This window comes from Euleptes europaea, chromosome 19 (assembly GCF_029931775.1).
Source record: "Euleptes europaea isolate rEulEur1 chromosome 19, rEulEur1.hap1, whole genome shotgun sequence".
Taxonomy (NCBI): Eukaryota; Metazoa; Chordata; class Lepidosauria; order Squamata; family Sphaerodactylidae; genus Euleptes; species Euleptes europaea.
This window is the reverse complement of record NC_079330.1, coordinates 8537176-8551908: the sequence shown is the minus strand read 5'-3', so window position 1 is coordinate 8551908 and position 14733 is coordinate 8537176. Positions and strand designations below refer to the sequence as shown.

Here is a 14733-nt window from a genome sequence, read left to right as displayed (position 1 = left end):
CACTCCAGTCTTGGCCCATCCACACTGGTTCCCAATCTTTTTCTGGGCACAATTCAAGGGGCTGGTGTTGACCTTTAAAGCCCTATATGAACACATGAAGCTGCCTTATACTGAATCAGACCCTTGGTCCATCGAAGTCAGTATTGTCTACTCAGACTGGCAGCAGCTCTCCAGGGTTTCAGGCAGCGGTCTTTCACATCACTCGCTTGCTTAGTCCCTTTAACTGGAGATGCCGGGGATTGAACCTGGGACCTTCTGCATGCCAAGCAGATGCTCTACCACAGCCCCTCCCCTAAAGGAGATGTGATTGAACACGTGAAGCTGCCTTATACTGAAGCTGCCTTATACTATATGAACACATGAAGCTGCCTTATACTGAATCAGAGCCTTGGTCCATCGAAGTCAGTATTGTCTACTCAGACCGGCAACGGCTCTCCAGGTTCTCAGGCAGAGGTCTTTCACATCACCTATTTGCCTAGTCCCTTTAACTGGAGATGCCAGGGATTGAACCTGGGACCTTCTGTATGTCAAGCAGATACTCTACCACTGAGCGACAGCCTCTCCCTTGTGGCTTTGGATCATGAAAAGAGCCCTGCAGGATCCAACCGATATGCTATCTAGTCAGCATTATTTCCCGCTGCTGACATAAGGAGATACCCCCGGAAAGCACAGGCACAGAGGTCAAAGCCTACACGTTTTGCTGCATCCCAGAAACCGGTACTCTCGAAGTCGGCCAACCCGCTGCCATCCATTTCAAGCCTCTGAACATGGAGGCTCTATTGACCCGTCATGGCTAAACAGCCATGTAACTTATCAACTCAACATACTGGGGAAGGGCCATAGCTCAGCGGTAGAGCATCTGCTTCGCATGCAGAAGGCTCCAGGTTCAATCCCTGGCATCTCCAGTTAAAGGGACTAGGCAAGTAAGGTGATGTGAAAGACCTCTGCCTGAGACCCTGGAGAGCTACTGCCAGTCAGAGTAGACAATACTGACCTTGATGGACCAAGGGTCTGATTCAGTAGAAGGCAGCTTCATGTGTATCACAGAAGAGAGTCAAATTCCTCCAAGGCTCAGCCACTTAGTACCCAACTATAGTTATACTCTCTTTCTCCATTTCAATGTTGGTTGTGCAAGAAAACAACCTAGTGGATCCCCCTCTCGATACCCACAGATCTACAGAATCCCTGAGCAGTGCTTACAGGTGACAATGGGCCTTGAATAAACAGAAAACATTTCAAGCTTGTCAGAGCAACATAACTTCCCAAGACTCCCCCTTAACTTCAAGGGTGAGACACAGTTTCTTTGAGACTGGCATAAATTTGTAGGGTGAACTATAAACATATCCAGTCCGATCTCATACATATTATTTCAGGAATTGTAAAAGAAGAAAAAATCTATTTTATTGATAAAGTGACATAAATAAGTCATGTTATGGCAAAGGGCCTGCAGTCTAGGCCCAGTCAGGCCCCAGATCCCCCTGGAAAGTATAGCTATTCCCTCCCCCATAATTGGCTCTAGGGTTGCCAAAACTACATTGGGCAATTCCTGGAGATATGAGGGCGAAGTCTGCAGAGGGCAGGGTTTGAGAAGGAGAGACCTCAGCGGGGCATAACGCCGTAGGGTTGCCAGGTCCCCCTTTGCCACCAGTGGGAGGTTTTTGGGGTGGAGCCTGAGAAGGGCGAGGAGGAGGTCCAATTGCCAAAGCGGCCATTTTCTCCAGGTGAACTGATCTCTATTGGCTGGAGATCAGTTGTAATAGCAGGAGACCTCCAGCTAGTACCTGGAGGTTGGCAACCCAGAATGCCATAAAGTCCACCCTCCAAAGCAGCCGTTTCCTCCATATTCTGGAGGTCAGTTGTAATTCCAGGAGATCACCACTCAGAGGCCGACAACGTTACTTGGCCCTGAAATTGGGTGAAACATTAAGAGACAACTAGGTTAAATACATCTTTATTTTGAATAGTGTCAGATGGTTTTACAAATAGATTTTTAAATTATTTCCAATAGGCAGAGAAGAAAATGTTACAAACAAAAAGCCCTTAACCGACCCGCCCTCCCTTATCCCCATTTGAAGGGCTAAAAATTAAAGCATGTTTTTCTTTTTCTTTTTTTTAAAAAATGCATCTTGATAAACATTCTCCCCCTTTCTCTTTCACAACAAAATGTACATCGATTATTAATAAAAGATAATTATGGGGGAAATTTTAAACGATTTTTTTTAAAAAAAGGTTATTCTGTTTAACTCTAAACAGAGATAATATTCTCTATTTTTAAATATATATATTTATATTTTAAAATGTATTTTGCATGGCAGTGCAAAAACAAACAGGAAAAACAATGGAACAGGAAAAGGGCATTCCACAGAGCAGGTGCTATGTACAGCGGAATCTTTTAAGTACCACAGAATGGATTTTGTTCACCTCATGTTTCTGGGAAATAAACATTTTAAGCTATTACGGCCTACCTGTGTGTTTTTTTTCCAGCTGCCACCCCCCACCCCCACTTACTGCAAAAAAAGGTGTCCAAACAAATTGAAAACAATGGAGACGGAGAGATTTGGGTTCCACTGCCCTAATAGGGTTGCCAGCTCCAGGTTAGGAAGCCAAAGGGGGCTTTCGCCCGTTCTTCCTGAGGTGTGTGTGCCCCCTCGAGTCTCTCTCTCCCTGGTTTGAGGGGAGGCTTCAGTTGTGTGAAATCAGGTTTTCCCTCATTCATAAGATCGGTTAGGTCTATTTTGATGCTTGCTCAAAACTGGTTTTCAAATGGTGACTTAAAGAATGCATTTGCCTGGTCCCGGGTCCAATGCAAAAGGGGAAATTCCATCCCCTCCTGCTCATTATGCATAGCTAGCTGCCTCTGTCCCTTTCCATGGTTTGCAAACTCCCAGGTGTCAGGTGTTGCTTTGCATGGTTGCAAAGGTGTTGCTTTGCAGTTGTGGGTGTTGCTTTGCAGTTGTGTTGCTTTGCGGTGTTGCTTTGCAGTTCTGTTGCTTTGCAAACTTCTTAGCACCTGCCCCGCCCTTGCTCTCAGCTGTTTGTCAGGGCTGGGAGCTTTGTGCGTGGGCGGCAAGCTCTGCTCAGAGATGCACATTAAGGGAGGGGGGGACCCCTTTCGGGGCCCATATCTCAGCCCCCCCTGACCCAATCTTTACAAAACATGGGGGGTCTTGCAAGAAGGGTCCTTTGAAGCTTCGCTGAAAGTTTGGGACCTCTACCCCCAAAAATGCCCCCCCTGGAGCCGCAGAAAGGCGCGATTGTGTTTTTAATGTGTTTTTATTCGGCCGATTTTTTTTCCCGAACTTTGAATTCACGCCGAATTGCACGGACCCGAAGCGGGGGAGTTCGGACTTCGGCATATCCCGTATTCATACAGGCCGAATTCGGCCGAATCCGAACTATACCGAATTTTCCCCCCCAACAGCCCTAATACATGTCACCCCAGAACCCATGGGTTGCCTAGCTGTGGCAGCAAAAAAAAAAAAAAAAAAAAAAAGACAGGTGAAGCCAAGTTCTTGTTTGGAGGCCAGGGTTCTTCTTTGGAAGCAGCTGTTCGGCCAAATTGTGGCCGGGAAAGAAAAGGACGATTCCCGCGCACAAACAAACATTCAACGAAGAAAAAGAAACGGGCGAGAGCAAAATCTACATTCAATTTTAAACCGGCTTCGCCATGGGACACTGTGCGAATTGTAGTTTTTGTGACAGGGCTGAAAAGTATTTGTCAGGAACTATTAAGCTCCCCCCCACCCCCCACACACACTAGTAAAACCTCAGGGTTTCCCATGGATTGGAGAAGCCAGGATTTCCTGGTACAGAAATTCAGCCGTAGAGCTGAAGTGTCCCCTGGGATCAACCCACACAGTATTCTAAAAATCACCTGTAAGTAGGGTTGCCAGGTCCCTCTTCACCACCGGCAGGAGGTTTTTGGGGCGGAGCCTGAGGAGGGCGGGGTATGGGGAGGGACTCCAATGCCGTAGAGTCCAATTGCCAAAGCAGCCATTTTCTTCAGGGGAACTGATCTCTGTTGGCTGGAGATCAGTTGTAATAGCGGGAGATCTCCAGCTAGAACCTGGAGTTTGGCAACTCTAATCCTCAAACCTGTCAAACCTCTGGGATGGACCAGTGGGACTAAAGAAATGTATGCATACAAGGGAAAGACTGTACCACGGTTCAACTCTCTTAAAGAGAGCCAGTGTGGTGTAGTGGTTAAGAACGGTGGTTTGTAGTGGTGGAATATGATCTGGAGAACCGGATTTGATTCCCCACTCCTCCACATCAGTGGCAGAGACTAATTTGGTGAACTGGGTTTGTTTCCCCACTCCTGCACATGAAGCCAGCTGGGTGACCTTAGGCAAGTCACACTCTCTCTGCCCCACCTACCTCACAGGGTGTCTGTTGTGGGGAGGGGAAGGGAAGGTGAGTGTAAGCCGGTTTGTGTCTCCCTTAAGTGGTAGAGAAAGTCGGCATATAGAAGCCTTCTTCTTCTTTAAAACTACCCACCCCTAACCCAAGAGGCCCTGGCCCCTTTCGCATCTGCTGAGCATCACTTTCCCTCCCACAAGTGAAGTCAGGCTGCGGCTACTCCAACGAGAATCGTAAAGGAAGCACAGGACGGTCAGTCAAAGGGGATGGTTTCTGATGTTTGAGGGATTCTGTCTTTCTGGGTTTGTAGCTGAAGAAAGATAAGCCACAAAAAGGAGGACGGGGTGGTTGTGCGCATGCTCGGACATGCCTTCCGGGGACCACGGAGCTCCACTTCCCGTCCCCGGAAAATACTGCTTGTCCCCTTTCATATCGAATGCTACAGAATTGCATTTATTTTTATTTTCACAAGGGACTGTTCTTGGGAGTCTGGAAGGAGGAAGGAAGCATTCTCTTTGAAGTAGGGCATTCTGCTTCTTGTGCATTGTTACAAAAATAAACAAAAACACTTTTTTGTTGGTTTTGCTTGGACATGAATGTAAACATCGACCTCATTCAGCCCTTCCCAGCGTTAGAGTTTGAACATAAAGACGGCCTCAGTGCTCAAGTCAGTTTGATTCTTGAGCGGGGGTGTAAACAGTCCGGGGGAAGCCGTGTCCATACAGGCCCCTCTCGCAAAGCTGCAGGCACCTTCGGGGTTACCCCTCTCCTCGATGGGACTCCCGTTGACCAGAGCCAAGTTTTTCAGCCGCTGCCTCTCTTGCGCCTGCTTGGCCCGGTTGGCGATGTACCGCACCCTGCTCTGGCTCCGAGACGAGGACCTTCGGAGGAGGCCCATCCCTTCATCTTCCTCCTCGGATTCGACTGCCTCGAGGCTAGTGGGAGAAGTGATATCATCCTGCAGCTGGAAGGTGGTCAGCTTCTTCAAGCGTTCCGTTAGCTCGTCGGGGGGCTTAGTGGAGGACCGGGCAGCCGCGCAGCGGCGCTGTTCCCTCATGGAACAGGTGACGAAGCTCCGGCTGATGCTGCGGTACTTGCTCTCGAAGGTGCATGAGATGTCATCTGAGGTAAGATCTCCGAGGCTTTTGGATTTGGCCTGGTTGGACTCTGCTTTCTCAGGATCTTTGGACTTCAGACACGACTGTCTGAGACTATCCATGTACAGCCTACTCCAGGTGTGCCTTCTGGGAATGGACAACAAACCAACCTCAGGGTCCCTGGTTAGGGGTCTAGGGCGTAGCTCATCTTCCGTCGGTTGGCCTGACCTCAAGTTGGGGTTGGATTTGCTCTTTGTCACCATGGCCATTTCCCGCCCAGAGGCAGCATTAGCAGACCACGGGCGCACTGCTCTTCTCTCAGCGACGATGTCGAAATTCTCATGCTGGACACCTAGATCCGGGAGGCTTTTTCGAGCGAGGTTGGGCAAGGAGAGATCTATGACTGTGTCGTTGGAGGACATGCTCGACGAGGAAGACATACTATCCCGGTGGCTGCTGGAGTCTAGTTTGCTCCAGATACGGTCGTTGACTGTGGCGTCAGAGTACACTTCAGCTGCCGGAGAGAAACCACCAGGATGCCTCGGGCAGTCACAAAGTTTGTGACCTTCACTCTTGGACCGCCTTACTATCACATGAGACATGGGGACAGTGGCAGATTGAGTTACTGGGGGAGATTCACGAGGGGAAGTTGGTGAGGTGCTGCTTTGGTGTGGTGGCACAGCTTTGGCGCTGTCCACGGTTCTCTCGGTGCTCTCTCTTTGCTTCAGGAAACTTCCAGCAGAATGGGGCCACCTGTAGGCCAATGCGGAGTTGTCCTGAGTTTGCAAGCCGGGCCAGATCCCACCGCTATGAACATTTCCCCAGCAGTTTTCTTCCTGGCTGTTTATCTGGACGTCTCCCTGTTGTGACATGCTGACAACGGCTGTGTTGGGAGTGAGAGGCCTTTTTTCCTCTGAAACTGCCACCATGCGCTGCATACGTGGAGCTTTCTCAGACTCCTCCGATGGGCTGCCTCTTTCTGATCTGTCTTTGCGGGAGTGATTAGGCACAGACCCTTCATTGGGATCACTGGCAGGGGTGGCAGGCAGAGGGAAGTGAAAACCAGCAGGCTGGCTTTCATTGGCAATAAAGGGTTCTTCGGTGATAGTCTCCAGGCTGCATAACGAAGTAGTTGACCTCTGCATTGAGAATTGGCGGACATCTGGGGAAAGAGGAAAACATGAAGGCGGGGGTCATAAAGGAGGCTCATCCACTAATGAAGAACAAAGTAAATCTGAGCTGTTACATATAACTCTTCTCCCATGCACATACTCATCTCCCCAGGCTTTGACTCAGTATAACTGCTAGAATAGTGGCCATTGGGATAAACGAGACAGGGCCTTTTCAGTGGTGGCCCCTATTTTTTTCTGGAACTCCCTCCCAAGGGAGATACGCCCAGCTTCACCATTAGTGGAGTTCAGTCAAAGAACACTTGGGATTAAGTTAAATGGCAAATAAATGCAGTTTTTAAAAATTCTACCGTGTACCTCCTTCCCCTTCATCAAAAACTTGATTTAACTTGGAAGCATGGCTTCCAAGTTCACCTCATTCACCAGATTAGCCTCATGTGGAGGAATGGAGAATCAAACCCGGTTCTCCAGATCAGTGTCCACCACTCCAAACCACTGCTGTTAACCACTACACTATGCTGGCTACCTTAGTGCTGCAATTAACAAATGGCCTAATATAATGCCTTTAGTTGTTACACAATTTTCCAAAAATTGTACCCTCAAGCAGTTGAAACATACATAACAAAGCCCACAGGGGAATTCATCCCTGGGCATCATCCCTCCTTAATATCAACTGTTTGAGGGTGCAATTTTTTTGAAATGCATGTAACAACTAAAAAGTCAACGTTAATTGCAATATTAATATATGCTGTACCAGGGAAGTGAGGGGGTTATCAGTAAATACCGGTATTTGATCCACATCATCCCACCACTACCCATGGCTGGATCAGCAGCAGAAAGAAAAGTTTTGGACACAAAAAAAGAGGACTACATCCCCACATCAGTCTGAATCAAAAGCATGCTGAAAAATATATCATGCTGGGGAGCAGGGGGATGGGTAGCAAAGAACAGGGGTCCCCAACTTTTGTGAGCCTGTGGACATCTTTCAAATTCTGACACAGGGTGGTGGGCACAACAACAAAATGGCTTCCACAGGAGGCAGAGCCGACGCAAAATGTCAGGGAGCATGGTTATGCATAACTCTCATAGTAACTGTTCAACATTTAGGGCAGAGTCTCTGCTTGACAATTAATCTGCACAAGCCTGGCCCTGCCCACTTTCTAAAAACACTTGGCAAGTGCCAGGAAAGGTGTTGGCAGGCTCCATGGTGCCCCTGGGCACCACGCTGGGGACCCCTGGCACAGATAATTATGAGTTGTTTGGAAGAAAACAAAGACAGATGCATTTAAAACTATCACTGCTCGGCAGTTACCTGTGATTCGCTCATCCTTTCAGTTCTTAACTACAGAGACAAGAGTGTGCATGTGGAATAGGACAGAACAGAGGAAAAAATCCAGTTAATTCAGGGAACAGATAAGGAATAAATTAGCAAGGAAAAGTGAGAAAATGAGTTATTTGGGACAAGTTAGCTGTAGGATCCAAAGAACAGTTTTTGACCAACCAGAGCAACCTGGCCGGATTTTTAAATTAAGGGATTGTTTTATCAATCAATAACTTTAATGCGGTCCAAGACCAGCAGAAGGATAGTTTTAAAAGTTTGATCCCTGTGCTAATTCGGGAAGAAAAAAAAAATGGGTTGGGTTCAGGGTCTACCAAAAAGAGGGAGATATATAATACACTGATTGCTACATCTTTCTTTTGGGGTTTGAACGTCGTGCTTAGTTGGAAAGCAGGACCCACATGACTTGGAGATCTTAATTGCTAAATGGCATGAAGGGGGATCTGTTTTCATTGGTTGTACAGCAAACAAAGACTCTGCTTCTCACTGGTACACAGGGAGGATTTCCAGTTCCTCATCCTGGAAGTTCCACTTACTTCGTCCCTAAATTTAATGTCAGCCTGATGTTCTGGTTGAACTAAGAACAGATCTTAGAATCATACTTTTACATGACATGATTATAAAACGCACACACAGTCACATGAATCACAGAACTCTACAGGTGGAATAGCTATTGGAGGTGGTTCGGCATGGGGGGGAAACACTCGTCTAAGGCAGAGAATGTCTAGAGAGCACACAGCCCCCAAACAGAAATACATTTACGAATAAATGTTTTTCTTTTGCTGAATGATAAGCTACAATGGCAAATTAAAAAAAAACACAAGTGGTTCTACGGGAAACTGAAAATGATGACATGAACTATGGAGGATGGTGGAGGTGAAGAAAATCTGGTCTTACCAGTAAAGAATATAGGGGAATTACTGCGAATTTCCTCCAGTTTTTCAGCAAACAAGGCATTCATTTCCCTCTGAAGGGTGCCCGCCTGCTTCCTGGAGCTCTTGGGCCTGCATGTGGGGAATTCAGGGCTTCCCAGGCTCTCCAGGCTGCTGGAGTCGGAGGATATTGAGCCATTGCTGGTAGTCACCAAGTTGACGGTGCTTCCGTATTTGCCACCGGGCTGGCCCTGCCACCTTTGCCGAGAATGACCTTTCACCCCGGGACATTTAGAGTCACCATTTTTCTTTCCCGAGGTCGCAAAGGGCTGGCAGGTCCTGGGTAGGTCCCCAGCAGTCCCGTAGCCACCACCGAGCTGCAGATCTGACCGCGGCCGAGGCTGCTCTTGGATCCCCCAGTTTTTGAGCTCTAATCTCTCCTCGTCTCCTGTTAGGCTACTATACTGGTTGCGGTGTGGAGTGTCGCCGGAGAGGGGCCTAGCAGCGGAGTGGTCCCCCCACTTGCACTCCAGATCAGGGCTCTCGTTTGAGCCGATCATGCATTTCATGCAGTTGGTGGCCATGCCAATCCTACCCGATCCGTTGATGGCACAGCGGGCAAAGACCCCCTGCTTCTCGTCTGGCGGCTCCTGGAGGCGGACCCTGTTGGACTTCTGGATGGGCTCGCTGAATGTCGCCTCCCTGGGCGCACGGGTTTGGCTGATTTTACCCTTGCCAAAACTTTGGGCCTTACCTTTCAACCCCTTCCCTTGAACCTCTCTGTTGGCCTCTTCTCGAAGAGGCGGTGCTGGAGATGCGCACTCCGGCTCTTGATCAAAACGAGGGTGGGAGGAGTCTTCAGCTTCACGGTCTTCACTGGCCCCTTCAGAACTGTTGTCTTTGGTGTCGATGGCAATCTCAGGGAAGCCCTTCTTGGGTTTCTTCTGGCTCTTGGTGGGTGCGCTGGCCGTTCGCCGTAAAATGTGGCTGCTAAAGGAGTGTTTGCGATTGAACTGACCAGCAGCATGACTGTCGAGAGAGGCCTGCTTTGGATTTCTGAGAAATAGACCTTTTATGCCCAGAGCTTGCTTGACCTGGAAAATAAAAGAAAACCCCCCATAACAGAAGATGTGCATTACAGAAGATGTGCAAAGAGGCAAACAGCAGTGATGAGCAAGAGGTTAACCTCATGGGGGAGCATCATCTACCCAGGTTTGACTGGGAGACAGAATTCGGAGGGAGGCGGGAACTGCGGTTTTAGTTTCAAAGTTTCGCGCTCGTGTTGTCCTGCTAATGGGTTTTTCGGGCATTTTGCTCCTTTTCATTAGTGACTTGCAGCCAAATCATATGCATGCTTGCTGGGAAATTAAGTCCCAGTTGATTCCAGTGGGGCTTACTTCCCACTACCCTGGTAAGCCAATTTGAGGAAGGGGGTAGAGAATTGCAACTGAGGACCCGCCAAAGTGGTGTATGGGCAAATTCCGTGGCCGTGGCCACAGCCAATTACATATGCTTTCTTTTTCCTCTGTGTTAGCCACTGGGAGAAGGTAGATAAAGGGCCACCGGTTGCTGACCCCTAACCAAATACCTGTGTTAGGGCTGCAACCTTAAATGTTGCTAATCTAACTGCAAGGATGTAGTACTATTAATGCTCATTGTTCTGTCCCTAAAGACAGGCGTATTTAACAAGCATATAAAATATCAAATATACTTAACTTCTTTTAATACAGAATTGGAGTTACATGGCTCCAAAGCCACTAAAATCCACAATAACCAGCTGACTTAAAAAAAAAAAAAAGACTAGTTCCCATGCTACGGAAAGACGTGTCAGTAAATGCAGCCCACTTCGTCCAAACATTTTTTTGACCACAGGATTGAAATACAGAAAGGATATAATGTGTCCTGTCGTGTCGTTGTGCGGTGCAAAGCAACATGGTGCTTGGATGTTTTAGCATAGGCAGAAAAACACTCCAGTTGTCTCTTTAAACGCACCGCACAACTTTGGCAATCGCACGTTGGTTTACCCATGACTCGTGCAGCAGAAGGATCGTCCGTTGTCAACAAGCAAAGTCATAACGCGCGCACAATTGCACATTTAGTTACATACCCGTGACATATTCATTATGGGCCATTCTTGGAGATGAGTTTTCCCCACCGACCCTCCCCGTTTTGGATTTGGTGAAACGGGAGGATGAGCACAACTGACAGCTTTTCAGATACTTGCTGGCTATAACGACAGAGCCATTGTTGCTACAGGGCACCAGTGTTCCACTGTTTTCTGTCGCACTGTGCCTTTGATCGAGTGAGTATCAGTGGCTTTTCAGGGCCTGCTATGCCTCTTTGATCAAAAGCCTGAGAAACCTGTTTTCACCAGAAGCCACAGTGAGGCAGCAGGGCGGGGCGGGGGGAGATGTCTATCGCAGACAACGTTGGGTATGCCATATTGCCTTCAAGGACCTGAAAAACTATCGTCTGTACACTTTCCAACACTCCTGTGGACATTTCACATGCACTTGCCAGTTTGTGGATATGAGAGGGTTTGGTGCGATGCTTCTTGCAAATATGTCTCTGCCTTAAGCTTAGGACTCTGGGGGGTCTATTCATGTACGATCCTTTGGAGTGGAAATACCTGATATGACTCGTTTCCTCCAGTTCCCTTATATTAGGAATTCTGCTTTCTGCATCCCACTGCTATTAATTTCAGCTCCGCTAAAGCCCAAGCTAGACATGACGGTGTCCATGGGGCCAACCCATGGCCACCAAAGCTATTTTAGGGGACAATTTAGCCATTTAAAAATTGCTGGGAGGTGCTGCTTTCAGCAGCTTTTACTACCTGTTCTGGTTCCTGATTTGTCATTTACAGTGCTGAAAAAGGCCTCGGGATCCACAGATGAAAGGTAGGGTCTAAATGTTTCAAAATGATGCAAAAGAAATAACCAAAGGGGTCGAAGAAGATTACACTCTGTCCAAAGCTGACATCGGTCTTTTGTGCATGGCTATTTCCCTCGCCATCACCCCTCCAACAACTTCGGGTCGTTGTGTCGATTATGCATGCCGTTTCCAACTGTCACAGGTCGCCTCGCTCTCCTCCTGCCATTCCCCACATTTTGTCCGCGTTTTCAAATTCGAGATAAAACAGGTCTCTGAAAACGTGAGCCAAATGTGGGAAGACATAGGAGGAGAGCGAGGCGATCTCTGGCGGTCGGAGACAATATGCATAATCAAAACAAAGACCCAAAGTCATAGGATGGGTGACGGTGATGGAAACAGCCGTGCATAAAAGACGATAGTTTGCTTAGTAAGGAGAGATTACTGGAACAGCCTAACAAAGAAATGTTCCAAACATTACAGATTCAAATAGGCAAGTGCAGGGAAATGGCTATTGGAGTCTGTCCCCTTCCCCAAATATTGGCAAAATTCAGGAGGGGGAAAAAATCTCTGAACACATACACAAGTAACTGTTCCCCCCCCCTCCCCGACCCTTCAAAAAACAAAGAAAGTAAAGAATCCCACTGATGGAATGGGGTGATGTGCAGTGAAGGTTCTCCAAGTGGTCATTCTAAGTAAGCAGTCAATCCATCTAGGTTATCTGATGCATCCCAGTGAGGCTAGGCTACTGACGCTTGAATCAGAGCGGGCGATTCAAGATCCCAAATCCAGTGCAAATTTGGTTGGAAGAAAAGAAAGAGACATTTAGAAGAAGATCCAGCATATCTGTTTCTGGCTTTTGCGCGAAAAAAGTAGCGAATTGTGATTCTCTCAAATGTCAATTTTTGGAGAAACTGGCAATGCAGTCCTCACTCTGTCTACGGGAGAATTTTCTAAAAGTGCAGCAGATGTATTATGGCTGTAATTGCTTCCAGCAGAGCTTAGAGAGAACAATTTGCCCTTCCGAGATTAGACGATGGTGTCAGGGAGGGGATTAGGGCAAGTGATGGACAAGAGGGCAATGGAGGATAGTTTCTTTTTTTTTTTTAAGAGTTATATTTATCCTGGATCTGCTTCATAAATGGAGAACTCTTTGGTTGCTCAATGGCCCAGCAAACGTTCCAGGAAATGTTGCAATCCATGTTATGGAGTGGAAGAATATATATAGAGAGACATATTTTTAATTTTTTTGTTTTTTTTAAAGGAGGAGAACAAAATAAAGCTAAAATAAGGAAAAGACACAGAATGTTAATGATGTCATTGGTCGGAGAAGCATGCAAGCGTGTCGCAGGGAGAGCGCACTACACCTTCCTGTGCCAGGAGGAAGAGGGGGGGTACCTTCAAGGCGTCTAAATTTGCTCTGCTTCTAAAAGGAGACTTTTTTTGATACAGAGAAGTCCACTGAAATCACAAACAGACAAAGTAAAAAAAGGCAGAAAGTGAGACACAGGAAAACAAGCCAAAGAGACTCTGCAAAGAGATACAGGCACATCTCTGGGGGACGGGGGGGGGGGGAGGAGAATACGTACGAGAAACTGGATGACACACAAAATACAAAAGAGACATAAGAAAGAAAGGGCGAGGCGGCAACCTTTTGAAAATGAGTGAGCCTCTGAAAACTGACAAGAGGTAATAAGCAGGTCTGCGTTCATGCCATGTTTGCGCAGGAGCACAGAAAAGCCACAGGGCTGGCTGCTGTGATCTAACTTCCTGAGAATCATGTGTGTGTGTGTGTGTGTGTGTGTGTGTGTGTGTGTGTGTGTGTGTGTGTGTGTGTGTGTGAAGTGCCATCAAGTCACTTCCGACTCATGGTGACCCTATGAATCAATGTCCTCCAAAATGTCCTATCTTTGACAGCCTTGCTCAGGTCTTGCAAAGTGAGGGCCGTGGCTTCCTTTATTGAGTCAATCCATCTCTTGTTGGGTCTTCCTCTTTTCCTGCTGCCCTCAACTTTTCCTAGCATGACTGTCTTTTCTAGTGACTCTTGCCTTCTCATAATGTGAACAAAATACGATAGCCTCCATTTAGTCATTTTAGCTTCTAGGGTCAGATCAGGCTTGATTTGATCTATAACCCACTGATTTGTTTTTGGGTTTTTTGGCAGTCCATAGTTTCCTGTTAATAAAAACCTCATGTTTCTAGTCCTCCTGGCTGCAAAAATGTACCTGACGAATCTCAGAAGCCAAAGGGGTTGCTGAAGGTTGCTGATAGCCCCTCCCCAGAACCGACCATAGCAGAATGACACAAAGCAGTCAAATCGCAGAAGAAATTATGTGCAACCATCCAAATATGCTTGATGTGTAGCGTCCATGTAACTTTCAGAATCCCGCTTCCCTTCTCCCAGAATGTGGGTTGCCTTGGAGCAGGATACACACAGCCCTGGGGAAATACATCTCCCTGGATTGGTCAACCTATATCTCAGAGTACGGAAGGAGTTGTCCATGACTGAACGCTCCCCCGTTAAACATCCCTGCATGTAGAAAGTTAGCAAGTCAGAGAGACACACTGCAATAGGACCCCCCATCTCCTTGACACCAGTTTCTGGGAGACGGTTTGGTTAGACGTCTTCCTTCCTGACACACTAGCCTTCTAGATGGGGATGGATTTATTTTTCAGGGGTGAAGCAGACGATTAATTCTTCTACCCAGAGAAAACTAGCATGTCAAGGAGATGCTAAGCTGGATCCCATCTTCCTAACTTCTGGTTTGCCATGTGGAGAGGAGGAGACTTGTTAGTACGGAGAAACCTTCTATCACATAAACCTTCACTTGCCATCTGAAGCAATGAGACACAAATGCACGCTGACCACCTCCTAGAGAACAGGGCCAGAGGTCACCATGAAACATACAAAGCACCCTCCTCAATACATGCGCCTTGTCCTGCAACAGTGAATCTGGGGCCTTTGTTCATCAGCGGTTGAGCACTAAAGAAGATGAGGGCAACTAAGGGCACAAAACAGTCACAGCTGATAGATTGAGTTCTAGATTGAGGGGGCTGGGGGAACACTG

The 14733-nt window shown here is 47.4% G+C and overlaps 1 protein-coding gene and 1 non-coding gene across 4 annotated transcripts in view; one reads left to right on the top strand and one right to left on the bottom strand.

Annotated features, from left to right (window-relative positions):
* The first annotated feature begins 834 nt into the window (after window positions 1–834).
* On the top strand, window positions 835–905 carry TRNAA-CGC (transfer RNA alanine (anticodon CGC)). Its single transcript has one exon. It is a non-coding gene; the product is annotated as a tRNA-Ala (tRNA).
* A 4035-nt stretch (window positions 906–4940) lies between these two features.
* Window positions 4941–14733, bottom strand: part of PLCH2 (phospholipase C eta 2) — a 250203-nt gene continuing 240410 nt past the window's right edge. For 2 of the 3 annotated variants that reach the window (XM_056865319.1, XM_056865318.1), the window contains exons 21-22: window positions 9552–9891; window positions 4941–6618 (exon numbers count right to left, since the gene is read on the bottom strand). In XM_056865319.1, the coding sequence (XP_056721297.1) occupies window positions 4991–6618; window positions 9552–9891 (1968 nt within the window). In that variant the 3' untranslated portion in view covers window positions 4941–4990. Of the gene's footprint in view, window positions 6619–8822; window positions 9892–14733 lie in introns of all 3 variants that reach the window. The other variant, XM_056865320.1, reaches the window with a different exon arrangement.